At 41.1% G+C, this 27,923-nt stretch overlaps 3 protein-coding genes across 3 annotated transcripts in view; all 3 read right to left on the reverse strand.

The window, feature by feature from the left end:
* The window catches only part of api5 (apoptosis inhibitor 5), a 24,154-nt gene extending 17,226 nt beyond the window's left edge, over positions 1–6,928 (reverse strand). The window contains exons 1-4 of the mRNA XM_070446107.1: positions 6,627–6,928; positions 5,659–5,820; positions 5,380–5,473; positions 228–293 (exon numbers count right to left, since the gene is read on the reverse strand). Coding sequence (XP_070302208.1) covers positions 228–293; positions 5,380–5,473; positions 5,659–5,820; positions 6,627–6,701 — 397 coding nt within the window. The 5' untranslated portion in view covers positions 6,702–6,928. The remainder of the gene's footprint in view (positions 1–227; positions 294–5,379; positions 5,474–5,658; positions 5,821–6,626) is intronic.
* Positions 6,929–8,907: 1,979 nt separating this feature from the next.
* On the reverse strand, positions 8,908–22,562 carry LOC111972055 (sorting and assembly machinery component 50 homolog A). The gene is made up of 15 exons (XM_023998895.2): positions 22,391–22,562; positions 20,147–20,257; positions 19,930–20,031; positions 18,740–18,827; positions 18,475–18,581; positions 17,878–18,008; positions 17,134–17,221; positions 16,814–16,942; positions 16,464–16,535; positions 16,250–16,336; positions 15,533–15,603; positions 13,072–13,139; positions 12,811–12,957; positions 12,320–12,461; positions 8,908–9,465 (listed from the first exon to the last, which is right to left on the reverse strand). Exons 1-15 carry the CDS (start codon positions 22,409–22,411, stop codon positions 9,420–9,422), a joined length of 1,410 nt encoding a protein of 469 aa, XP_023854663.1. The 5' UTR covers positions 22,412–22,562; the 3' UTR covers positions 8,908–9,419.
* Positions 22,563–24,352: 1,790 nt separating this feature from the next.
* LOC111972145 (ubiquinol-cytochrome-c reductase complex assembly factor 6-like) lies at positions 24,353–27,840 on the reverse strand. The gene is made up of 2 exons (XM_023999019.2): positions 27,710–27,840; positions 24,353–27,511 (listed from the first exon to the last, which is right to left on the reverse strand). Exons 1-2 carry the CDS (start codon positions 27,815–27,817, stop codon positions 27,422–27,424), a joined length of 198 nt encoding a protein of 65 aa, XP_023854787.1. The 5' UTR covers positions 27,818–27,840; the 3' UTR covers positions 24,353–27,421.
* Positions 27,841–27,923: the final 83 nt, after the last annotated feature.

A 27,923-nucleotide genomic window follows, 5' to 3' on the forward strand; every position in this document is an offset into this window, starting at 1 on the left:
TGATAGCACCAGTGCCTTCATGCTCTGATACACTAGTGAAAATGCCTTTTCACTAGTGTACACAAGAGCACGGGGCACGGCATCCTGCCTTTTCACTAGTGTACACAAGAGCACGAGGCACGGCATCCTGCCTGTTGACTAGTGAAGTTGTCAGTCATCTCACATTTGAAAACATACTCATACATGAGATAAAATGTAAAAAATGTTTTAAAAAAATKGACTCTTACCCTTCGCGTCCATCTTGAAGATGGAGACCAGCGCTGTGTTCACTTGGTTGAATTCGGCCGAATCGTCTGTAAACAACAAAGTAGAAGAGAGTATAAATATTGGTCCAACAGCATCCCAGACGGTACATATCTCCTATTGACACCGACCCAAACACCATGGTATACACAATGTCCACTCCCAGGAGAGTACAAACACCACCATGGTATACATAATGTCCACTCCCAGGAGAGTACAAACACCACCATGGTATATATCTATCATGTCCACTCCCGAGGAGAGTAACAAAACACCAATCAGGTAATAACATCAATAGTCCACGTCCCAGGAGAGTAACAAACACAGCTACCTACCATGGTATACATAATGCCACATCCCGAAGTAGTAACAAACACCACCAATGTATAGCATAATGTCCACTCCCAGAGAGTACAACCCAAACCAACCGATGGTTACTATCATAATGTTCACTCCCAGGAGAGTACAAACACACCGATCGGTTATAGCATAATGTGCGTCCCAAGACGTCATAACACGTCAAGTCATAGGAGAGTAGCAACAGACACCACCATGGTATAGGACACAGTAATGTCCACGCCCAGGAGGAGTACCAAATACACGCACGAACATGGTACATAAATGTTCCACGTCCATGGAGAGTAGCACGAACGACCAACCCATGAGGTATACATAATATATGTCCACCTGCCACAGGAGACAGAACACCACCATGAACCAATCCACTAGGAGTACTAAAACCATGGATACATAATGTTCCACTCCCAAGCAGAGAGACAAACACCACCATGGTAATATACCATGATGTCCCCAGCAGGAGATACAAACACATCCATGGGTAACTAGTATGTTCCACTCCCAGGAGAGTACACATAACACCACAAAATGGGTATACATAATTACCAGCTCCCAGGAAGTTACAAACAACTCACCATGGTAAACATTAATGTCCACATCCCGAAGAACACCATGGAACAAGATAAAGAGTCAAACACCACTTGTAATTCATGAATGAATCCCACTCCCAGCAGAAGTACAAAACGACCACCATGGTATTAACATAATGCCACTTCCCAGCAGAGTACAAAACACCGACCAATGTAACAATAATGTCCCACTCCCAGGAGAGTACAGAAACACCATGGTAATACAATAATGTCCACTTCCAGGAGAGTACAAACACCACCATTGGTATACATCAATGTCCACTTCCCAGGAAGAGTACAAACATCCACCATGGTATAGATCATATTTCCACTCCCAGGAGAGTACAAACACACGCATGGTATAACATAATGTCCCACACTCCCAGGAGAGTAAAAACACCATGGTATAACATAATGTCACTCCCAGGAGATGTACAAAACACCAACGCGATGGTATACATAATGTCCACTCCTAGCAGAGTAAACAAACACCACCATGGTAAACATAATGTCACTCCCAGGAGAGTACAAACACCACCATGGTATACATAATGTCCACTCCAGCAGAGTACAAACACCAATGGTATACATAAATGTCCACTCCCAGGAGAGTACAAAACACACATGGTATACATATATTGCCACTCCAGGAAGGTACAAAACACAAACACCATGGTAAATACATAATGTCCACTATCCCAGGAGAGTACAAAACACCAACCATGGTATAACATAATGTCCACTCCAGGAGAGTACAAACACCACCAATGGTATTAATAATGTCCACTCCCAGGAGAGTACAAACACCACCACATGGTAAGAATATGTCCACTCCCAGGAGAGTAACAAACACCACCATGGTAATACATAATGTCCACTCCCAGCAGAGTACAAACACCACCATGGTATACATAATGTCACTCCCAGAGAGTACAAACACCACCATGGTATACATAATGTCCACCCCAAGGAGAGTACAACACCCACCAATGGTATAACATAATGTCCACTCCAGGAGAGTACAAACACCACCATGGTATACCATAATGTCCACTCCCAGGAGAGTATACAAACACACCATGGTATACATAATGTCCACTCCCAGGAGAGTACAAACACCACCATGGTATACATAATGTCCACTCCCAGGAGAGTACAAACACCAACCACATGGTATACATAATGTCCACTCCCAGGAGAGTACAAACACCACCATGGTATAACATAATGTCCACTCCCAGGAGAGTACAAACACCACATGGTATACATAATGTCCACTCCCAGGAGAGTACAAACACCACCATGGTATACATAATGTCCACTCCAGGACAGTAACACACACCAATGGTATACAATAATGTCCACTCCCAGGAGAGTAACAAACACCACCATGGTATACATAATGTCCACTCCCAGCAGAGTACAAACACCACCATGGTATACATAATGTCCACTCCCAGGAGAGTACAAACACCACCATGGTATACATAATGTCCACTCAGCCCAGCAAGAGTACAAAACACCACCATGGTATACATAATGTCCACTCCCAGGAGAGTACAAACACCACCATGGTATACAATAATGTCCACTACCCAGGAGAGTACAAACACCACCATGGTATACATAATGTCCACTCCCAGGAGATCAGAGTACAAACACCACCATGGTATACATAATGTCCACTCCCAGGAGAGTACAAACACCACATGGTATACATAATGTCCACTCCCAGGAGAAGTACAAACACCACCATGTATACATAATGTCACTCCCAGAAGAGTACAAACACCACCACGGTATACATAATGTCCACTCCGCAGCAGAGTACCAAACACCAACCCATGGTATACATAATGTCCACTCCCAGCGAGAGTACAAACACCACCATGGTATACATAATGTCCACTCCCAGGAGAGTACAACCACCACAATGGTAATACATAATGTCCATCCCCAGGAGAGTAACAGCAACATGCAAGCACACACCATGGTATATACATTAATGTCCACTCCCAGGAGAATACAAACACCACCATCGGTAATACATAATGGTCGCACTCCCAGCAGAGTAACAACACCCCATGGTATACCATAATATGTCCACTACCAGGAGAGTACAAACACACAATGGTTACATAATGTCCACCTCCCAGGAGAGTACAAACACCACCACTGGTATACATAATGTCCACTCCCAGAGAGTACAAAACACCAACGCATGGTATACATAAATGGTACGCCACTCACCAGCAGAGTAGCAAAACACACCATGGTAAATGCAATTAATGTCCATCCCAGGAGGAAGTAACACAACACCACCAATCGGTGATCATAATGTTCTCACTCCGCAGCAGAGTAAAATACAAACACCAAAACCAATGGTATACATAGCATGTCCACTTCCCAGCAGAGTACAAACATTTCCCATCAACACGGCATGTGCTACATTGGTTTGATACAAGGTACGATTGTTGCTCGGCATACCGGTAACGTTCCCATGGTAATCGTACATTACCAAAACATCACAATACCAACAGTTTTAGAATAACGCAGTAACGTTTCATATGATGCTACCGATTTTTTCAGCCCTACCGAACCTGCTGGCGCTTGTTATAAAATGTTTATAAATTCAGTTGAATTCAAGCAACAGCCACTGGTATGCGCCAGTTCAATAACATCCACCTCACTCGCCTGCTTCTGGGCTTTCCCTGTATATARTCTTGCTATAGTACTGCTGCTCTTTAATTACTTGTTACTTTTATTTCTTATTCCTATTTTTTCTTAAACCTGCATTGTTGGTTAGGGGCTCATAAGTAAGCATTTCACTATAAGGTCTACACCTGTTGTATTCGGCGCCTGTGACAAATACAATTTAATTTGATCTATTCCTCTATCAGTTTTTAAAATGGAATTTAGCCGTGATGGCGAGTGGGATATTAAAAATGTATTTCACCTTTATTTAAGCAGGCAAATCAGTTAAGAACAAATTCCTATTTACAAATGACAGCCTACCAAAAGGCCTCCTGCGGAGATGGGGATAAAATGTTGTTTAAAACAATAACATGACAAAACACACATCACAACATAAAGAGAAACCTAAGACAACAACATAGCATGGCAGCAACACATGACAACACAGCATGGTAGCAGGCACAAAACAGGGTACAAACATTGGGCACGGACAACAGCACAAAGGGCAAGAAGGTAGAGACAACAATGCATCACTGCAGTCCTTGAGTCTTCTGTTACATTTGTTACATCGGAGTAGAGYGAGCAAAGTTGATACATTATATMATTTCATTGCCTGTTATAACTATGGGCACAGGCCAGTCTGAGTAGACTGCAAGTTCGCTGTGACGCAGCCTCCCGAGTGCCAGAGAGAGTCAATTGAGCACAAGCCTAAACGGGTAAAAATATGACCCATATTACCAGAGACACCTTTTTTCTTTCTATGGGATTCCTTTCTAACAGTTTTATCCCCCTATTATAAATGTCTTTTAAATTATTTCCTCCTTGCACTGTCTGTTATGTATAAATCTTTTTACTGACCAAAGGAGATATGAAGAATTATTTTCTATAATACTTTATATAATTTCACAAACCATGCCGCGGGCCGTTTTAAACTAATCCGGGGTAACCAATTATTGGTTTGATAACAATGTTGTTCAGTCATGTTACCTAGCTAGCTAACAACCCGGTAACTTGACARTAGTGTCTAGGCTAATTTGATAGGCCCAGGAAGAAAGGAAAAGGGTCTGCTACTCATGACATGTGCTTCAAAAAAAAAAAAGAGGAAGGATTCATGTAGGCCTAAACTATATTAAAAACATTCTCCTTCTGGTGTTACTTCAATTCTGTTTGGTGCCTAACATTTTAAAAGTTGGGAGCAGTGTGTTTATGAGAGAGAAGGAAACAGAGTGTGATGAAGGGAGGGAGATGTGTGTTTGTGTGGGAGAGAGTAGTGTGTGTGTTTATGAAGGATTCGATGTGTGTTTATTAAGTGAAGACTAAAGAAGGTTTCATGCAGTATTTTCCCTTACTGCCATAATGATATGCAGATCAGTATGCATGTATATTCCACTAGGCCACTCCCCCCTCTGTGGTAAAMGCAATACTTGGCCTGGTATCGAAATTAAAATGTTCGTATCACAACAACACTAAGTTACATGTGAAAATGTCTAGGCGGGTTAGCTTAAGAGTACTGTACCTGTCTGGAGAAGCTGGGTGAGGATATCTGCTACCCTGACGATGTTCTCCCCGGCTGCGAAACGGGGGAGCTCTTTGATGGCCTGCCTCCGAATCTACAGGAGGAAAGACGAAGAACCAACAACCGGTGAGCAACRGAGTAGTAGGACTACTGTGACCAGGCATTAGATATACAGCTACACTTATATATTGACGGATTAAAATCAAACTTTTTTTCTCTCTTCCCCATTCTGCACAATGGAATTACCCAAATGGATACGATTGTGCCTAAAATCMTTACCGAGACGTCTTCATCCTCACACAGGTCAAGCTGAGCGTTGATTGCTGCATCCGCCAGCTCTGGGAAACTGCTGAAGAATTTGGGAATGAACTGTGCTGCCAAGCGCTTCTCTTTAGGACCCCCTTTCACGCCATCAAGGATCACCTGATAGGCATCTTTGTGCTGGAGGATAGATCCAAACAATTTGATACATTAACAAGTTTGTAATATTAGGATATCACTGTCCAACATGAATGCAAAAGCTTCCAGTTTAGTGTTGGTCAAAATACTGAGTAGACTAGAGATGAGACTTCTGCCCAACAAGCATGCAATACTTGAATCCCTTGGCATTATACTAGCAAGTTGTCAGTAGTAGTAACTACCTAACTTAGCTAGCTAACAACACTTTAGTAAGAGCGCGCCTTTGATTTTTACATTGTAAATCTAACCAGTTGCAAATAATGCCATGGCTCAACAAAAAAAAAAATCAGGAGCTGTGCAAGGCAATCAGCGTTAGCTAGCTATCCGCTATTTAGCTAGTGTGATAGGGGTCAGGTCAAATCAATTGGCTAGCATGAAGCTAGCTAGCTGTCTGTGTTCTCTGTTTTGACTTCGCTAAGCCTACTAAAATGTATTAAAAACATCGTCAAGTAACTAACTAGTTACCTTACTTGCTATACATGTAAATTAATAGCGCATAGTTAACGTTAGTTCCATGAGTTACCTGGAAAACTACGATACAAACGCCGGGTAAATCAAGTGGAACAGGATTTGCTTGCAAATTAGGCCCATTTTAGCTTGCTAGCAAGCTAACGTTAGTTTAACATGAGATGCTAACTAGCTAGTTACTATACTTAACCAATGCGTGTGGTTCGGCCTAACTTTCACCTCTGGCTTCCACTACTGTACCTTATTTGAAGAAAAAAAGTGGAGCTACTCTGGAAGATACTTCAATTACTTAGATAACTAGACATCCATCTCATGCATACCTGGCTCAGATCCTCCGGCTTGGCATCAGCAAGAATCCCATAGTTACGATACAGCTCCTCGATAGTGACCGCCATCAGCGTGCGTCCAACTGCGTGTTGTCGAGATGATAATACAAACAATATTCCACCGATATGACTTTAAATAATTTCCTTTAAGTCCAGAATTTCTCCAAACATAAACAATATTACGTGCTGTGTACTGGAAAAGGGGATGGGGAGAGGAAATTTCTAGAACGCTGCGAATGAAACCCCGTTGTCCGTTCCAACAACGTACACTAGCCTTGCTACGAAAATTAGTATCAGGAAGTACATTAGTGCGCATGCGCTTGCTTCAGGGACTCGCATCAACGTTCTGAAACGCGCGGACTTCTTCCCYACAATACTGTAGTTTACACTGTCCGAGTGAAGTTATACATTTGATGACAGTGATGGCAAACGCATATCCTATACATAAAGTAGGGACAATGGACCTTTACTTTCACTGTATGATACATTTTTAATGGCACAGCTTTCGGACCAACTCGAGCGCATCCAAAAGCTTGTCTGACATCAACTTTATGCAAAAATGTTCAGTGGTGGAAAAAAGTACCCAATTGTTACACTTTTAATTTTATTTATTATTAAGACGACTCAAGTAATAGTGAAAAGTCACCTAGTAAAATACTWATTGAGTAAAAGTCTAAAAGTACAGTATTTGGTTTTAAATATACTTATAAAAGAAAACTATAAATCATTGCAAATGTCTTATATGAAGCAAACTAGATTATTTATTTTTATATAAAACAATGTATGGCTAGCCAGGGGCACTCCAACACTCAGACATCATTTACAAACGAAGCATTTGTGTTTCGTGAGTCCACCAAATCAGAAGCAGTAGAGATGACGCGCGTTCTCGTGATAAGTGCATGAATTTCACCATTTTCCTGTCCTGCTAAGCATTCGGGAATGTTACGAGTAAGTCTGAGTGTCAAGGAAAGTGCATGGGAGTAAAGAGTACATATTTTCTTTAGGACTGTAGTAGAGTAAAACTAAAAGTTGTMAAATCTAAATAGTAAAGTACAGATACAAAAACTACTTAAGTAGTAGTACTTCAAAGTATTTTKACGTATTTACTTTACACCACTAAAAATGGTTTAATCCATGTTGTTTCAATACACAAACCAAAAATCAACCGGAAGGCAAGTGGATGCTATAGAGACTCAGTGTAATTGTAGAGGATAACATTTATTAAAATCAGCATAATAATCCAGACCACATTGACATATTTGACTCATGATAAGGGCACTCATGGCTGATGTCTGCCTTTCTTAGGTTTCCACTAGAGGTCTTCACGGATCCACCTGTAACCGAATACCCGAGAGGGTTCGGATCCAGAATTCTAAATAATGTCACAGGTCTGGGTCGGATCTGATATGATTGTCTTTTATGATTGTATGTGTAATTTTAACGACCAAATAAACCTGCAAACATGCTTTCTTAAAACAGATAAAGCATCACCTCACAGCACAACGCCTCTCCACTATTTGACCTATAGATAGTTTGTGTGTATGCATTGATATGTAGGCTACGTGTGCCTTTATATATTTTTTTATGTAGTTCTGTCCTTGATCTGTTTTTGTCTATTAATATTCTGTATTATGTCATGTTTCATGTTTTGTGTGGACCCCAGGAAGAGTAACTGCTGCTTTTGCAACAGCTAATGGGGATCCTAATAAAATACCAAACCGACTTGTCCGGAAGTACCCGTACAGATCTGCATGTGACTGCTGCAGTACAGAGAGATAGAGAAATCATATCATTTATGCTGCTCCTCTTTTCACAAGAGTGGCATGTCTAGCTTGTTGTTGGCCAATCATAAGTCGTCAAAGCAGCAATAGGCTAGACCAGGGTTTTCCAAACTCGGTCCCGGGGACCCTAAGCGGTGCAATAACTTTGATTATTTGAATCAGCTGTGTAGTGCTAGGGCATAAAAACGAAACGTGCACCGCATAGGGTCCCCAGGACTGAGTTTGGAAAACACTGGGCTACAGTCATAGAGCCTCCAYGTGTGGYAAAAGTTAGGAAATATCAATGGAATATTTAATTTAAAATGACAGAAGTTAAAGGAGAGGGATAGGCTACAAAGACCAAGAGCCAACAGGTAGGCTGCTACTTAATATTCTGAATGAAGTTGTTTGTAACTGTGTAGGACGAGAATAACATAGCTAGGTAGGCTGCTATTACTCTACTATAKCGCGAGTCGGCTTGGTCGGTTGCCGTTTCTCGTCTCTCCCTCCCTCTTCCCTGCTCCCCGTGTCACTAGCTCACACGTCCTGCTAGAGCTCTACCTCTCTCGCGCTTTATCAGCTCCGGTAGYTTAAATGGACTTTTCTGTCAATTCCCTCACTCAGATGTGGTCTGGATCCGACCAGGTCTACRCGGAATGGGTCTAGTTGTCCTCGTGTCCATTCGGAACGGGTTCTCTATATTTWACAAATAAATGTATGCATATTGGGTCCGGATGGGAAAGCCCCAGGTCCATTTGGGAACAGGTCCAACTTTTTGGACCCGTGAAGGCCTCTTGTTTTAACATCTTGAGCACTGGAGGCTCTCATCGTTCAATAGTAGTGGAAGAAAATCCCCATTGATGCCTTGTCCATTTTACTTACAATAGTTTGGTTGTAGTAGACAATTCATTCCCAGCAACCTTCGCTGTGCTGAAAGTGACCCCTATAGATCACCTCCCATTTCCTAAAACCAACGAAACAAACTCCTGTGTTGCATAATTCAATGCAGCAAGACAACAGGACGACATCACAGAAATCGGATTCCAGCTCCAAACTGGACCCCGTCGCATATCCTAAACAAACAAAGACCAAAGTGTCATTTCTAAACATTAACCCAATACCCTTATCACAATATTGGGCCAAACATCTAGCTGTACTGGGCTAGCCTGGTTACACAACCACCACATTTGCTGAAACCATTATGGAAATGTCACTGGAAAATGAATTTACCAAGCCAGTATGGTTTGGGTTGGCCCTTTACAGTGAATCAGACATAACTGTTCTGCTCAACTCCAGTGCATTCGGAAAGTATTCAGACCCCTTTTTGTTACGTTACAGCCTTATTCTACAATGGATTAAATTATTTTCCCCCTCGTCCATCTACACACAATACCCCATAATGAAAAGGCAAAATCAGGTTTTTAGAAATCTTTGCTAATTTATATATAAAAAAAGATCACATTTACATCAGATCTCAAAGACCTAAGATTAAGAATTGTTGACTTGCATAAAGCTTGATATTCATCAGTCCACGGTAAGACAAATTGTCTATAAATGGAGAAAGTTCAGCACTGTTGCTACTCTCCCTAGAAGTGGCCATCCTGCAAAGATGACTGCAAGAGCACAGTGCAGAATGCTCAATGGGGTTAAGAAGAATCCTAGAGTGTCAGCTAAAGACTTACAGAAATCTCTGGAACATGCTAACATCTCTGTTGACGAGTCTACGATACGTAAAACACTAAACAAGAATAGTATTCATGGGAGGACACCAAGGAAGAAACCACTGCTGTCTAAAAAAAAAAACATTGCTGCACGTCTGAAGTTCGCAAAAGAGCACCTGGATGTTCCAAATATTCTGTGGACAGAAACTAAAGTTGAATTGTTTGGAAGGAACACACAGCACTGTGTGTGAAAAAAATAAAATAATGGCACACCAACATCAAAACCTCATCCAAACTGTATATGGTGGAGGGAACATCATGGTTTGGGGCTGCTTTGCTGCCTCAGGGCCTGGACACTTGCTATCATCGACGGAAAAATTAATTCCCAAGTTTATCAAGACATTTTGCAGGAGAATGTTAGGCTATCTGTTCGCGAATTGAAGCTCAACAGAAGTTTAATGCAACAGGACAACGACCCAAAACACAGAAGTAAATCAACAACAGAATGGCTTCTTCAACAGAAGAAAAAACACCTTCTGGAGTGGCCCAGCCAGAGTCCTGACCTCAACCCGATTGAGATGCTGTGGCATGACCTCGAAATTCCTCCTGATCGTTGTACAGGTCTGATCCACAACTACAGAAAATGTTTGGTTGAGGTTATTGCCGCCAAAGGAGGGTCAAGCAGTTATTAAATCCAAGGGTTCACATGCTTTTCCCACCCTGCACTGTGAATGTTTACATGGTGTGTTCAACAGAGACAAAAACATAACTTAATTTTTGTTTTTTTGTTTAAGCAGACTGTCTATTGTTGTGACCTAGATGAAGATCAGATCAAATGTTATGATCAATTTATGCAGAAATACAGGCATTTTCAAATGGCTCATACTTTTTCTTGCCACCAAGTATTCAGACCCTTTACTCAGTACTTTGTTGAAGCACCGTTGGCAGAGATTACAGCCTCGAGTCATCTTGGGTATGACGCTACAAGCTTGGCACACCTGTATTTGTGGAGTTTCTCCTATTCTTCTCTGTAGATCCTCTCAAGCTCTGTCAGGTTGGGTGGGGTGCGTCGTTGCACAGCTATTTTCATGTCTCTCCAGAGATGTTCAATCGGGTTCAAGTCCGGGCTCTGGTTGGGCCACTCAAGGACATTGAGACTTGTCCCGAAGCCACACCTGCAATGTCTTAGCTGTGTGCTTAGTGTCTATGTCCTGTTGGAAGTGAACCTTCGCCCCAGTCTGAGGTCCTGAGCGCTCTGGAGCAGATTTTCAAGGATCTCTCTGTACTTTGCTCTGTTCATCTTTCTCTCGATCCTGACTTGTCTCCTAGTCCCTGCCACTGAAAAACATCCCCACAGCATGATGCTGCCACCACCATGCTTCACCTTAGGGATGGTACCAGGTTTCCTCCAGACGTGACGCTTGGCATTCAGGCCAAAGAGTTCAATCTTGGTTTCATCAGACCAGAGAATCTTGTTTCTCATGATCTGAGAGTCATTTAGGTGCCTTTTTGGCAAACTCCAAGCAGGCTGTCATGCGCCTTTTACTGAGGAGGGGCATCCGTCTGGCCACTCTACCATAAAGGTCTGATTGATGGAGTGCTGCAGAGATGGTTGTACTTCTGGAAGGTTCTCCCATCTCCACAGAGGAACTCTGTCAGAGTGACCATCGTGTTCTTGGTCACCTCCCTGACCAAGGCCACTGTGTTCTTGGGGAACTTCAATGCGGTAGAAATGTTTTGGTACCCTTCCCCAGATCTGTGCCTCGACACAATCCTGTCTCGGAGCTCTACGGACAATTCCTTCGATCTCATGGCTTGGTTTTTGCTCTGACATGCACTGTCAACTGTGGGACCATTTATATACACAGGTGTGTGCCTTTCCAAATCATCTCCAATCAATTTAAATTTACCACAGGTGGACTCCAATCAAGTTGTAGAAACATCAAGGATGATCAATGGAAACAGTATGCACCTGAACTCAATTTCGAGTCTCGTAGTAAAGGGTCTGAATATTTATGTAAATAAGGCATTTTATACATTTGCGAACATTTCTAAAAACCTGTTTTCGCTTTGTCATTATTGTGTATAAACTGATGGAAAACCATTTATTACATTTTAGAATAAGGCTTTAACGTAACAACGTGGAAAAAAGTGAAGGGGTCTGAATACTTTCCGAATACACCGTATATGAACTATATAGTATTATTTCTAAGCTATGGACTATCATGTCATGGTTTGATAACAGGAAGGGCAGATAATAGGCTACCTGTCTCCACTCTGGACGCCCATGGGAATGCAGTAGTTGAGCTCCAGCCGGGCGATGTTTCCAAGTCGCAGCACGATTCCCGCTCCATAGGACCAGCGGATACACTCCGCCAGCTTACTCAGGTGTGCTCGAGGCCCGTCACCTGGAGCAACACACATACACAGGGGTCATTCCACCTCAAAAAGCAGAAGGAAGCGGATTTCCACACCCACCATGTCAGATTGTTCTGAAATCGTTTTTGTTGTTAAAAACTAACAAGATTAGCATTCCCGGAAATATTTAGTTGAAATCTAATTGGCTCTACATATTACTAGGTCATTCCACTCCTCCTCCTCTATATATATAATTGTGATTGAGTCCTGCGGATTTCTCATACTGATGAATTTGAACATAGGCAGCTTGTTAAGATGGTATTACAGCTATCGTCTCAGAACATCTGACACTTCCACTTCATAGATCGTGGGGTTCAATTACATCTTTAAAACACACACCATAGTTGAGGTTACACAGGTTCCCAGCATTGAGGAAGAAGTGGGTCCTGAAGAGGTCTCCGAATCCCCCTTTGCCTGGACGGAAGGGCAGTGGAGTATACAGGTGGATGGCTCCAGCCCAATACACCTCACCTCCCAGGTAGTCACCTGGTCATTCAAACAATAAAACCACATGTGATGTGAGAAAGTTACCCATCTTTTGATTCTTTTTATTTAAAAAAAATCTGACTTCATTCAAACGGACAGAGGATAACATCTCACCTTCACTCTGTGGGCCGATGCTGTACATACTGAATCCTCTGACGCTAGTAGGACCACCGAGATAGAACCTAAGACATATCGGTAGAAACCATAGAAACAATCCATAAAAACAAACCATAACCATCATGCTTCTAGGGAAAGAGGATCATTTTGTACATGTATTAAAACTGAGTTTGGCCAATTCCAGTCCGCTTGTTTAGGGGATCTGTGGTCCGACCTGGGATACATTTTTTTTATATAGAAGGACTGAGAAGCTCAGTTCTGGTGACTTGAGGATATATATATATTTTCAAACACCATCTAAAACAATTTCCACCTCCAGAAATGAGCCCCAAAAACATATTGGTAAAAATKTTTAAATTATTTGTTCCATATATCCTGTCTATTGTCAGATGTTCTATTAGTAATAGGCATGATCACCTCCAGCCAACTGATGCTGCATAGCGGCTATAACATGTAGATAGGCTGAAGCATGGGGTTTGTCCATCTGCATTTACCCTACTGGACAAAACATTCTGAATGTTATTATTTTTATAATAAATATATCATACCAGTCAAAAGTTTGGACACCTACTCATTCCAGGGTCTTTATTTTTTACATAGTGAAGACATCAAAACTATKAAATAACACATAWGGAATCATGTAGTAACCAAAAAAGTGTTAAACAAAATCAAAATATATTTTATATTTGAGATTCTTCAAAGTAGCCACCCTTTGCCTTTGACAGCTTTGCCCACTTTTAGCATTCTCTCAACAAGCTTCATGAGGTAGTCACCTGGAATACATTTCAAGGTGAATGAGTAGGTGTGTCCAAACTTTTGACAAGTACTGTATAAATAATGACTTACTATTCACTTGAATTATTATTTATTTTCAATTGCAAAGTAAGTCCTTGTCCTTTTAAGACAATTTTCTCCTTTGAGATTTGTTGTCAGCATGCTTGAAACTCCAGTTGGAACTGAATCTGTTAAACGACACCACCTGAAGGAGTAAAGAAATAAATGGTAGCAAACTGTGACGCCGCTCTGGTTTAACAARGGCCAAAACTGCTTTCAAAAARGCTTTTCCCGCGATGGCATTAATAACTGTTGTGCATTGACAGAATACATGTTTCCCTCCCTATCGCAACCTGAATGCACCTCGAGAGGAAAACCTTTTCATATAGAACACACAATAACAAGGTTGTAAACCAAAACAACAAGCCGACCAGGGAAACAGTGTTATGTTGTAAAACACAACACAAGCCGACCAGAGGAAACAGTGTTATGTTGTAAAACACAACAACAAGCCGACCAGGGAAACAGTGTTATGTTGTGTAACACAACAACAAGCGACCAGGGAAACAGTGTTATGTTGTAACACAACAACAAGCCGACAGGAAACAGTGTTATGTTGTAACACAAACAGCCGACCAGGGAAACAGTGTTATGTTGTAAACACAACAACAAGCCGACCAGGGAAACAGTGTTATGTTGTGAACCACAACAACAAGCCGACCAGGGAAACAGTGTTATGTTGTAAACAACAACAACAAGCCGACCAGGGAAACCAGTGTTATGTTGTAAAACACAACAACAAGCCGACCAGGGAAACAGTGTGCAGTTCTAACACACTCACGGGAAGCTTAGTAAAGCTTAAACCAAGTTTATTCACCCACTGGGTCATACAGCTGCATAAGACAAGGAACATATTTATATAAGCACCTGTATTTAACCCGTTCTCCTATGCTGAGCCCCTTCCTTACACATCTAAACAGCCAATACATCTCTGTTGCTAAGATTATATTCTTCATCTGACCTCGGCCCCAAATTCCTCACTCCTCCCCACAGGATCTCTGAATGTCCAACAAAAACATATCCTGACAGAATGTAAATGTTATACATTCCCCTGTCTCCCTCAGTGACATGAATAAGTATATTTCATATGTAAAAAGTCAGAACCCATCAATAGGTCAACTATTCTACTAGGCGGTTGTCTGATTTGTKTTAATAACATTACATGGTGAAAAATAGTAGCACTGGAAAGTCCTGACCTCAGTGATAAAGTTGAGGCTTTGAATGACTTTACCAGCAGCTACAGTAGGCTAGACACCACTGTCTGAGTTGAGCGCCACGGCCCATTTATAGACCATTTCATTCCCTTCATCTGAACATCGGAGTGTCAGCAACAATCATGCATGTCAGTTCAGTGCACACAGCTTAACAGAGAACATTAAATATTTGGGAATATATTTCATAGAAAATACATGCTTCAGTGTTAGGCTGTCATCTCCAAACCAGAGACTTTTATTTCGGATCTACACGGATCTCAAAAACGACCTCCAGAATCCATATGACGGAAATCCATCGAACTTTAACCCCTGACTATACAGTATAAAGACATGGCAGGGCCACATTAAAATCGGCTAGCGTCCCCTGTGTTTCAATTATGGTTTTGTGAAACAGAGAAGTATTGTCTCACCTGTCAGCAATGCAAGTTGGCTTATCTCCAATGGGCAGGAGGCATCCACCCCAGAGAGATGCAGACAGGACCTGGAAGATAGAGGACGAGGTCTCAACAAATGTGCTCTTTTATCCAMACATTTATCCCAACCTGGTCAAAACCATTCGTCAACCCTCCATCAACAAGCTGTTTACATAGCAGGAGAGGGAGAGCCTGAGTCTGTCTCAAACTTTGAATACCCGGCTATGAAAAGCCAACTGACATTTACTCCTGAGGTGCTGACCTGTTGCCCCCTTATACAACCACTGTGATTATTATTTGACCCTGCTGGTCATTTATGAACGTTTTAACATCTTGAAAAACGATCTGACCTTAATGGCCATGTACTCTTATCTCCACCCAGCACAGCCAGACGAGGACTGGTCACCCCTCAGAGCCTGGTTCCTCTCTAGGTTTCTTCCTAGTTTCCTGTCTTTCTAGGGAGTTTTTCCTAGCCACCTTGCTTCTACATCTGCATGGTTTGGGGTTTTAGGCTGGGTTTCTATATAAGCAATGTGACATCTGCTGRTGTAAATAGTGTTTTATAAATAATTATATTGATTGATGGTTATACTATAAAGATTGTCCAGAACCAGTTCAATACTCAGACTGAGATCCAACTTGTGATTTATGTGTGTAACTAAAGTTTATCGCACACATTTCTTCTTAATAAATAGGACGATTTTAGTTTCTCACCGAGTCCCAGAAGAGACGTTTGTTAAATTGGAGCTCAAAGTCCTCTTTCAGAAAACTGGCATCTCCTCCAGTGTAGCCAGCCAACTCCTACAAAACCACAACGCATCAGCTGAATAAGTTGTTGGTTCATAAACGATCTGGGGAAAATGGTTTTATTACGGTATTACCATTGAATACAACACTGGTCCAGGTAATGTTCACCTAACCTACACACCTGGTTGATTTTSAGCAAGGCTCCCCTCCTGGGAAGGATTGTGGAGTTTCTGGTGTCGATGACCATGGCATGCTATGAGGGCCAAGGAGAAAAGAGCAACATGTTGAGGAAAAAGTCAAGTGTCTAAGTAGGGCCGAATCCTAACTCGAGATACACGTGCGTAAAAATGTTTTTGCACAAATTTCCCATTGACGTCATCAATGGAAGATTTACACAAAAGCCTAAATGAAGTGTACAGATCTCAGAACAGGAGTTTGGGCCTAAATGTATTACCACAATGTTTTAATCCCTGGGACTAAAAAAAGGGTAGTCGTGTGAGGGATTGTGAAGCGAAACTCAAGTCCCGGTACCGAGAGTGATGACTTGAGGGAGTGGCCGCTCTCCTCCCGGACTGCGAATGAGGCGGTACGCGCCAGACATCCCAGCTCTCGCCACACACCCTCCCACTTCAGGGTGTGGTTCGTCTTCCAAAGAGGGAACTGTTTGTAAAACAGAGAGGGAGAAAGAAGAGAGAGGATCAACCACTTGCAAAAGCATTACAGTAGGATGAAATTTTATTTGATAAAAAATAGCTGAGAAGTTCCAATTCTACTCATCGCAGTTAGCATAACAACMGTAAATGACAACTCTATAGTAACGATAGATGGAGTAATGGAAAAATGATCTTTACACTSAATTCKGTGGAGACRCCACGATCAGTCTCTCTCAGCGAGCTCCATGGAAACTGGCCTGTGACTTTGTAAAAGTTAACAGCAAAACTGCAACAGCAAGAGCAAGTCAATTAGAAGAAGAACAAAAAGAGCCCAGGGATCTATAGAATGAACAACTTAAAAGGTGCTACACATAGCTTCCACAGAGGAAAACATTCAGAGAAATGCTAAGTAAATTGCAACAGCACTAGGCTCCATTCAAAACAAATCTCCCCCGTATCCACGGCAACAATGGCGGAGACTCGTGCTTGAGCCTCTTACTTTCGGTTTTGGTTCACCAGCTTTACTGATAATATATATTTCACAGCGATTTATGTGGTACAATGATTCCCGACACTATTCCGTGGTTGTTTTCTCAAATAAACTGAACAACCAGGAAATGGCACAGTGATTTCTACATTGGCCGCTTGACACGAGTTCCACTAGATAACACAGCCACAAAGTAAAAACAGCTTTCCTTCAGATGCTGCAGCGGCGGGAGAAATCAATAGTCAAATATCACAGCCAACTACAACACTGGCGGGTTAAGTAATACTGTGAAACACTATCATTCCACTATTACTGCAGATATATTATGGACATTTTAAGAAATTACAAATCAAAAAAAGTATCAAATATAGATCCGGTGTTGCACCTTTTAAACGTAAATCTGTGTATTTACAGCAGTGCTTATAATATAAGTGGCAGGTTTTTTGTTCTCATACTTGCGCTCAAAGTGACCAGGTTGAGGCTTGAAGAAAGACAGCCCATAGGAAGTCTCTTTGGTACCGTAGGAGAACTGGAAAGTAAGCTTTTCCGCACGACCGAAAACATTGGGCAGCTTCAGACCAAGAACCTACAGTAAGAGGGAGGGAAAACTAGTCAAAAACCTGACCACAGCAGAGGACGGTACCTCCTATAGCATGTGTAATCACCACCATAGCTCTTTATAAATTAATCTGTCCTTGATTTCTAATTTTCTTCTCTCCTCGCTTCCTTCTCAAAACACATTGGAGAATTAGGTCCAAGGCAGTGTTTCCCAAACTCCGTCCTCGTGACCCCAATGGGTGCAGGTTGTTTTTGTTCTTCCCACAAGCACTACACAGCTGATTTAAAATTATTAAAGCTTGATGATTAGCTGAATCGGCTGTGTAGTGCTAGGTTAAAAACGTGCACCCCTTGGGGACCCGAGGACCGAGTTTGGGAAACACTGGTCCAAATGCAGGGACATTGGGTCCTTCTCCTCCAATACAATTTAGAAGGAGATAAGGAGATAGGAATCACGACAAGATGACTTGAGATAGAGCCCCAGGAGTTCTCACCATGCTGCCTTCGTTATTTCCAACCATGGTGTTATAGCTACCAGTCATACGTCTCAGCTCAGTCACTGCAAACGTCACATCTAGTCCGTTAGGCAGAGCATCCACCCCTGAAAGGAAGTGTTGTTTTTTTAATAAAATGTTTGTATTTTTTGGAGTGTTTTAACCACTTTCCCCATTCATTTGATTATTTTCCCAATGTAATATGCAAAACTTTGATACTGATAGTGTTCGGATTAATAACGGATGATCTTTCTAACCACAGTACCTTGTGAGGTATCAATAACAACCTCCACCTGTCTGAAGATACCAAGACGGAGGAGCTTCTGTCTGGCTTCGTGGGCTCTCTTCATTACCTAAAAAACAAAAACAACAACTGTAAACAAAGTAAGTTATACTTTTGCTACAATCTCAACACCGTCTCCACACACAGCGTTTCCCCACTAGCTCCGGCTGTCGGCTATACAGCCGATTACAGACTCATTTTCAGACAGGTACTTTTTCCTCACTGAAATAAACGAGGCTACTTTTCAATTAGCTAGTCAGAAAAAAAAGGTCTTAAGAACCCTCTCCCGCTAGAATGAACGATATGCATCTTCTAGCGATCTATTGATAGGACATGCGCCTGTCAATCACAAAGCGAGCAAAGACAGGGAAACACTGCTGGTTTGACAGTCTGCTGTCTGTCCCGACTCTCGGTACCTGGGTGTGTGCGCTGAGGTTGCAGTCAAATTTCTTTACACGTATGGAGAGAGCATATGGAAAGACGTTTTAACATATATTCATATTTTTTTTTATATCCATAAAACTATTCTATATCAATTATTGCATTTTTTATTAAATAAATAAAATAAAAAATATATTTATATATCAACAACAAATTATTTATGGGAAAATACAATTATTGATATAAAAAAAATCATATGAATATATGTTAACATCTTTCCATAGAGAGCATGAATTTGCATGTCCCATATAATATGGGAACGACCAGTTGACATCCACTTAGTCTATTGTTTTCTGGTACATTCCTTCATTTTCTTTCCAGTCAGACATTAAAGGGATACAATTTGTATGTCTCTGTGTCCAGAAAGAAGAAAGTTTGAGGTAGTTTTGCGAGCCAATGCTAACTAGCATTAGCAGATACCCATGAACTTCTAGTCATTGCGCTAACGCTAGTTAGCAACTTAATTTAAACTGCACGCAAAGACATAAATGGTATCCACGAGTTAATCTACAATGCATTTAAGAACTACACCATGTCTGGCCAGTGAGGAAAATTTTTTACGTTGGGCCCTGACACGTTTCAGAAGCAGCCACGGCATGGTGGGAGGGAGCCTGGCTGGCTACTTTTTCTATTTGGCTGGCTACTCCATTTGCTTGTGGAAAACACTGCATACTGTCTCCACACATTAAAATCGGTGGTCTGTATCCTACTGTACTGATAGATTCACTCACGTCAATCAAGTTCTTTGCTCTGAAGACACCAGCAATCTCGTATGTTAAGCAATCCTCCTTGGTTCTTCCCAGACCATCTATGTGAACATGCTGGACTATGACCTATAGGACAAATATACAAAGGAGTTATAAGCAGCATTGACAGGCAACAATAAAAAGGTAACTTTGACATTCAACCACACAGAAAAGATGAACTAAGAAACAACTTGAGCCGTACATCTTTGTTTTCAAGAACCTCTTGTTTTGATTCCTGCTCCATATCTGGTGTCTCGATGTCATCCGCATGAACCCCCAACTCAGGTCCCTGCATTGGCAGAGGATCAAGACTCTGCAACACAACAGAGATTGTGATGAATCAATGACTGACCAGGATACTTCTTGTATTGTAAAGCTAGTTATCTGTACAAAACCCAATAGCTAAAATGGCAGTTAGGTGGCTTTAGTGGTTTGGTTATTATGATAAAGGTAGTTGGTAAATACCATATTGAGATGAACTAGTACAAGTCATTCATCAAAATGTCATAAGTTGAAGTTAGTGGAAATTTCAGAATGTGGTTGTAAGCATCTAAGCAAGCACATGACGGCACTGGAGAATGGCACTGAAATGTATAGAGGCCGTTTTGCAGGCTATTTTGTGTATTTATTAATTTTTTCCTTCTGGACATCAGAAAAGCGATCACTAACCTCGATTTGGATGAAGATTTCTACATCAATGAGTCGAAGGCACAAGACATACTGCTTACCTAGGACCAGGCCCTAATCTCTGACACTCGGAAGAAACTGCCATGTGTGTACACTGATCAGATTGTTTGGTTTGATGATGCTCCCCCATGCATTAGTTCTCTAGGCAGCATTCTGCCTTCTCCCGACCGTTCTCAGCCATTAGCTTCGACCCACAACTGCCTCATGTGAACTACAATCCCGACACCGTGTTTTAGCATTTAGGTTAATAATCATTGCTTGCAATATGACTTTCGAAACATATGGCCCTTATCTTTCATCAGCGAGAAAGAAGCCTTCAAATAAAACACTTATACAACTATGGGTGCCTCCATCCAACAAAACTAYACTTCTGCTACACTTCCCGAGTTAAAATGGTTAAAATTATTGCATGCTAGATAGTTACCTGGAAACCAGACGTTGAATTGCATTGAATGCTTCTACACCTGCTTCTACACCTGCATTACTAGCTGTTTGGGGTTTTAGGCTGGGTGTCTGTACAGCACTTCGAGATATTAGCTGATGTACGAAGGGCTATATAAAATAAAATTGATTGATTGATTGATTGAATTCCAGTGGTGTAAAGTACTTAAGTAGTACTAAAGTAGTTTTTTGGGGTATCTGCACTTTACAATTAATATTTTTGCCAACTTTTACTTCACTACATTCCTAAAGAAAATAATGTACTTTTTACATTTTCCCTGACACCCAAAAGTACTCGTTACATTTTAACAGGAAAATTGTCCAATTCACACACTTAACAAGAAAGATCACTGGTCATCCGTACTGCCTCTGGACTCACTAAACACAAATGCTTTGTTTATAAATTGTCTGAGTGTTGGCGTGTGCCCCTGGCTATGCATCAAATGTTTTTATTTTTGATGGTGCAGTCTGGTTTGCTTAATATAAGGAAGTTGAAATGGTTTATACTTTTACTTTTGATACTTAAGTATATTTAAAACCAAATACTTTTAGACTTTTACTCAAGTAGTATTTTACTGTGTGACTTTCACTTTTACTTGAGTCATTTTCTATTATTAAGGTACCTTTACTTTTACTCAAGTAGGACAATTGAGTACTTTTTACACCACTTGAATTCTACATCAGACAGAGAGTGTTTGAATCAGTAAAGTTTACGCTCACGTCCTCTACAAGACAGAATGTTGAATAAAATCATATTTTAACGCGCTTTACCGGTTGTCCGTGCGGTTGGTCCTTTTGACCGTAGGAATGTGAGACAATATATCCACAGGAAAGTATAATTACATCAAGTTTTTTCAAAGCGCTGGTAGTGTGTTCAGATGCATGCACACAAGATAAATATTACATACAGAAGACGCACGCATATTTGCCGAGCTCATGCACGTGTTTACATGGTTCTGCGCTTCAGGTGATTGACATCTGATATCAGCTAAACTCCCTCCTACAGAAGACGCCTTCGGCCAATGACTCGTGTCATGATCAAAGGGCTAACCTCACTATTTAAGATCCGTGAACGTGTAGGGCGCCCGTTGCACGAGCAACGTTCACTAATGCTGTTGTTGTAACTATGATCATGTTAATTTACTTTACTGACATCGACAGTCCATGTATCTGAAGTTCAGCTAGTTTTCATAGTTGGCAAGCTGTCCAACTGGGCCCCTTTCGCTGTACGTGACAGCTAGCTATACTAAGCTAGCTATTGGCTACTGCACTCAGAGGTCATGCTGTCACCCTTTGCATTTTGAGCAGTTATCCTTACCCTCGCGTGGACGGTGCCCATGATTAAGGTCTTGAATGTACAGTCCTTCAAATGTTGGTGTTTATTTTACGAAATTAAATTACATTTAATTCACGCTCGGCTCAATAAAGATGTAGCTTCGTGGACGGGGGAAGCCATGACACCATCAAAACCACACCCCCTAACTCATCCTGGGTGTATTCAAGATGTCAACGTTTCACAACGTATTGCATTTATTTGATTTAACCTTTATTTAGCTCGGCAAATCAGTTTAAGAACAAATTCTTATTTACAATGACGGCCTACCTAGGCCAAACGCCGGATGACGCTGGGCCAATTGTGCGCCGCACTATGGGGCTCCCAATCACAGCTGGATGTGATACAGCCTGGATCCGAACTAACATTTTTGACAACAGCTGGTTACTGTAAACACAAAACAATAGTGTACACATAAAACATATTGAAGGCAGAGATTCATATTTTCAAAACTGAAGCTTTGCTTATTTATTATATATAATAACATGTACTTGGGTTTGTGTAGGACTTTTCGAACAAGTGCATGATGGATGGTGGACAAGCAGAGACAACTTGCATTCAAGAATGTGACCATACTGGGTCCAGACAACATAAGTCTGCCTGTAGCACTAACCCAATTTCACCAATACGTGATGTATTGTCTCTACCTTCTTGCCCTTTGTGCGGTTGTCTGTGCCCAATAATGTTTGTAACATGTTTTGTGCAAATGCCATGTTGTGTTGCTACCATGTTGTTGTTGTGTTGCTACTATGCTGTGTTGTCATGCATTGCTGCCTTGCTATGTTGTTGTCTTGGGTCTCTTTATGTAGTGTTGTGTTGTCTCTCTTGTCGTGATGTGTGTTTTTGTCCTAAATTTTATTTTTAATCCCAGGCCCTGTCCCCACAGGAGGCCTTTTGGTAGTCCGTCATTGTAAATAAGAATCTGTTCTTAACTGGATTGCCTAGTTATAAAAAGGTGTAATAAATAAATGGCTTTCTTTAATGAAGAGTTCATGACGCCATCATAGACATATCAATCAAAATACCACACACTATTTTGACTTAAATGTTGCTGAGCTTCTCTGTAAAAGAATGAGGAAAAATACAGAAAGATAGTCATATCACAGATTATCTCACAATAATAAACATTTAATCCAGTGAATAAATAACGGGTTTATGTTTGACTGAAAAGAGATCGATTTTACGTCTCTCTCGAAGGTTTCCTGCGATAGGAACCTTCGAGAGATACTTCAGGATACTCATAAAAAATTCATTATCCCCTGAGTGGTTAATGCTGCGGAACAAAATCATGCATAGTATGTTGAGTGAGTGTTTTCTTCAGGAGTGATGAATTATTGTAAACATTGGGGTGGCTAATCTCAGAAACCCAGAAGTAAAATTTTGCGTAATTGCGTCAGATATGTTACGTGCGTCTGTCAACGAGAGATTATGTATAGATTTATATAGGGCCGAATCATCGGTCTGCCCCCCCCCCCCCAACTTTTGGATGAATCTCATTGTCCCCACTTGTTTTTGATGCACTTATCTGATACAGTAGGTAGTTGTCCCACTGTCTTTTCACATCCAAATGGTTTCTGGGCCATTGCCATGCAAATTATCAAAGGAACCATTTCTATTACCCCCCCCCCTCCATGTATTGAACAAAAGTGATGTGCCCTTATTTGGTAGGGTCAAAGATTCCAAAAATGGTATCCAAGTTTGTGTCATTGAACAGGCTTGGGCAATCCAGTGACCGGATTTTGGACATTCTTAACAGTTCAAGATGTGTGATTTAACTCTTGGTCTCTCTGTAGTAGAAACAGCACAGAAGATGGGAAAAGATATGTACACTACCGGTCCAAAGTTTTGGAACACTTAATCAAGGGTTTTTCTTAATTTTTTACATTGTAGAATAATGTAATGCGATGCTACTGGAGGCAGAGAAGTCAGGCGCAGGAGAGCAGAAACTGATATACAACGGTTGTGTTTAATAACCATAAACCACCATCAACAGAACAATACAATAAATGGGTCAAACAAAACCCGGTAAATACCAGCATACCGTGCACAAGCACTACAACAAACTATTACGGACAAGGACATGGGGGGGGAACAGAGGGTTAAATACACAACATGTAATTGATGGAATTGGAACCAGGTGTGATGGAAGACAAGACAAAACCAATGGAAAATTAAGTGGATCGGAGATGGCTAGAAGGTCGGTGACGTCGACCGCCAAACGCCGCCCGAACAAGGAGAGAGACCAACTTCGGCGGAWGTCGTGACAAATAATAGTGACGACATCAAACTATGAAATAACACATTTGGAATCATGTAGTTACCAAAAATGTGTTAAAATCAAAATATATTTTATAGTTGAGATTCTTCAAATAGCCATCCTTTGCCTTGATGACAGCTTTGCACACTCTTGGCATTCTCTCAACCAGCTTCATAAGGTAGTCACCTGGAATGCATTTAAATTAACAGGTGTGCGTTCTTAAAAGTTAATTTGTGGAATTTCTTTCCTTCTCAATGCGCTTGAGCCAATCAATTGTGTTGTGACAAGGTAGGGTTGGTATACAGAAGATATCCCTATTTGGTAAAAGACCAAGTCCATATTATGGCAGGAACAGCTCAAATAAGAAAAGAGAAACGGTCAGTCAATCCTGGAAATTTCAAGAACTTTGAATGTTTCTTCAAGTGCAGTCGCAAAAACCATCAAGCGCTATGATGAAACTGGCTCTCATGAAGACCGCCACAGGAATGGAAGACCCAGAGTTACCTCTGCTACAGAGGATACGTTCATTAGAGTTACTAGCCTCAGAAATTGCAGCCCAAATAAATGCTTCAGAGTTCAAGTAACAGACACATCTCAACATCAACTGTTCAGAGGAGACTGTGTGAATCAGGCCTTCATGGTCAAATTGCTGCAAAGAAACCCCTACTAAAGGACACCAATAATAATAAGAGACTTGCTTGGGCCAAGAAACACGAGCAATGGACATTAGACCGGTGGAAATTTGTCCTTTGGTCTGGAGTCCAAATTGGAGATTTTGGTTCCAAACGCTGTTGTGAGAAGCGGTATGGGTGAACGGATGATCCGGTGTGAGTGAACGGATGGTTTTTCAACAGGATAATGACCCAAGGCACCTCCAGGCTGTGTATGGGCTATTTTACCAATAATTAGAGTGATGGAGTGCTGCATCAGATGACCTGGCCTCCACAATCCCCTGACCTCAACCAAATTGAGAAGGTTTGGGATGAGTCAGACCACAGAGTGAAGGAAAAGCAGCCAACAAGTGCTCAGCATATGTGGGAACTCCTTCAAGGCTGTTGGAATAGCATTCCAGGTGGAGCTAATTGATAGCTTTGCACACTACTGCCATTCTCTCATCAAGGCAAAGAGTGGCTATTTGAATAATCTCAAATATAATATATATTTGGATTTGTTTAACACTTTAGGTTACTACATGATTCCATATGTGTTATTTCATAGTTTTGATGTCTTCATAATTATTCTACAATGTAGAAAATAGTAAAAAATAAAGAAACTATTGAATGAGTAGGTGTTCTAAAACTTTGGCCCAGTAGTGTATGTCATGTGTCAATATTCCACAAAGTCATACTCGTATCCTTCATCCCTTCTATTCATCAAACTAGTAAATCCTGGGTGAAAAACAACACTGCAGTATAAGAAGAGTACAAAACACAAGAAGGTGAAAGAAAAAACATGATTTGGGGGGTGAATTCATTAACTAATGTTGCCAAAGAGGATGCTAGTGTATTTTGTTTTGAAGTCCCGCTCTCCAGCCTTAGTCAGTCAAGCCATCAGTGCAGTTAGCGTTAGCAGCAGCAGGCTAGCTTACTTTTTTTTTGTACTTTAAACCAGCAAACATGATAGGAAGAAAATGTTAGAAAATCATTTAAAATAAGTCTAAACTGGTCTGTAAAAGACGAGCATGCTTGTCTCCACGAGTTCTCCTAGATATTGCCATACTTGCGGTGTGAAAATAATATTTAGCTAGCTACATTGATTGTTATGGATACGCCAGGTGGTCACGGACACAGATATATAATTAATTATATTTCTATCATGTGGCAGCTGCTCTTCTTGTGCTCTGATCAGAATGATGATAACAAGAATACTTTTTTATTAATAAATAATGAAGCTCACATTTTGAAATATATTTGGTGAATGACGCCCTTTCTCAGAATCCTTACGTGTGTGGACCTGATTTTTTTCTTATATCATCTATTAAAGCAAAAACACAAAAAAACATGTGTTCACATCCGCTGATTTAAAAAAAAAGAACACTGAATTTTACATACACACATACAGTTTGTGACAAATTCATACTAGTCTGTGCAGTATCTATAGCTGACATCCTTCACAGAGCATGTATCAAGGCAGGAGTGATCCCATCAGAAGACATGGTCTAAACTGAAGATCACTTTTATGTCTCTCACATCAAGTACAAGTAAAGGGGCACCTACTCTGCAAGTAGTCCTATCCTCAACACCTCATAAGTTATTCATGGCTACATTTATACAAATTTATGATCCTTTGTCCAATTATTGGCAATTAGTGGACAAGTATTAGAATTTGTGCCCTCTATTAGAATAATAAACTAAAGGGGGGTTTTGAATTATTTGTGTTGTATTAATGCTATTTAATCTCTCCTCAGACTAATATTATTCTGTTTGTCCTGTGGGTACCTTTGCCACTGTTCCACCCCTTGTGTATTGCGCTGTCATGGTGTATGGCTCCAAAAAAACACAATGAGAGGCTCCTGAGCTCAATGAGAGGCTCCAACCAGCCATGTGAACCCATCATTGCCTGATGCAACTTTGAATAGTATTGGCACAGGTACATTTACGCCAAATGTCATATGCCATTACATATGTGATACACACGCACATGCACATCCTATTTTCTATTCATAATTGTCTCCTTTGTTGTGGTTTGAGCATGTACAATATGTACATGGATTGCTCTGGAGCAAGATACTGTATGAAAAAACACGTCCCCCGAAAGGGTCACTGTCTCTGTTCAGCCGCAGCAGCCTCTTCTCTGCCCAGCAGTTCTGTCCTCAACTCGCCAGGTTTGGGAGGGATTTCTGGAAAAGTCTGGCGAAGGGAAATGAAACCGCGTATGCATCACATTGGAGTATCAGCAACATTTTCAAGCAATACATTTCCATGTATGATTTTATCAACAAGTATGCAAAACACAAAGACAACGTGGACCTTTTCATTTTACAATACATGTGGTCATATAATGTAAAAAGCACACGAGGACGGATAGGGTGATGTTCCCGTGCTTACCTGATTGGGTCTGTAGTAATGATGGATAACCTCTGTTCCGGCGAACATGGATAGTACACCGGCACCAAACATCCGCAGGTACCGAGGCCAAGATACACCGGCAGGCATCTTCAAATCAGCCCGAGAGGACCAATCAGTTACCTATACAGGAGAGGGATGGACAGTGATGTAGTCATTATACATTAACAGAGGGTGTTCTTTTAATGGAAGCCTC

This window comes from Salvelinus sp. IW2-2015, linkage group LG13, assembly GCF_002910315.2.
Source record: "Salvelinus sp. IW2-2015 linkage group LG13, ASM291031v2, whole genome shotgun sequence".
Classification (NCBI taxonomy): domain Eukaryota; kingdom Metazoa; phylum Chordata; class Actinopteri; order Salmoniformes; family Salmonidae; genus Salvelinus; species Salvelinus sp. IW2-2015.

Coding starts and splice junctions, on each gene's coding strand:
- LOC111972145 (XM_023999019.2), bottom strand. CDS start 27,817: ATGCCTGCCGGTGTATCTTGGCCTCGGTACCTGCGGATGTTTGGTGCC. Junction 27,512..27,709: donor ATTACTACAGACCCAATCAG/GTAAGCACGGGA, acceptor TCCCTTCGCCAG/ACTTTTCCAGAAATCCCTCC.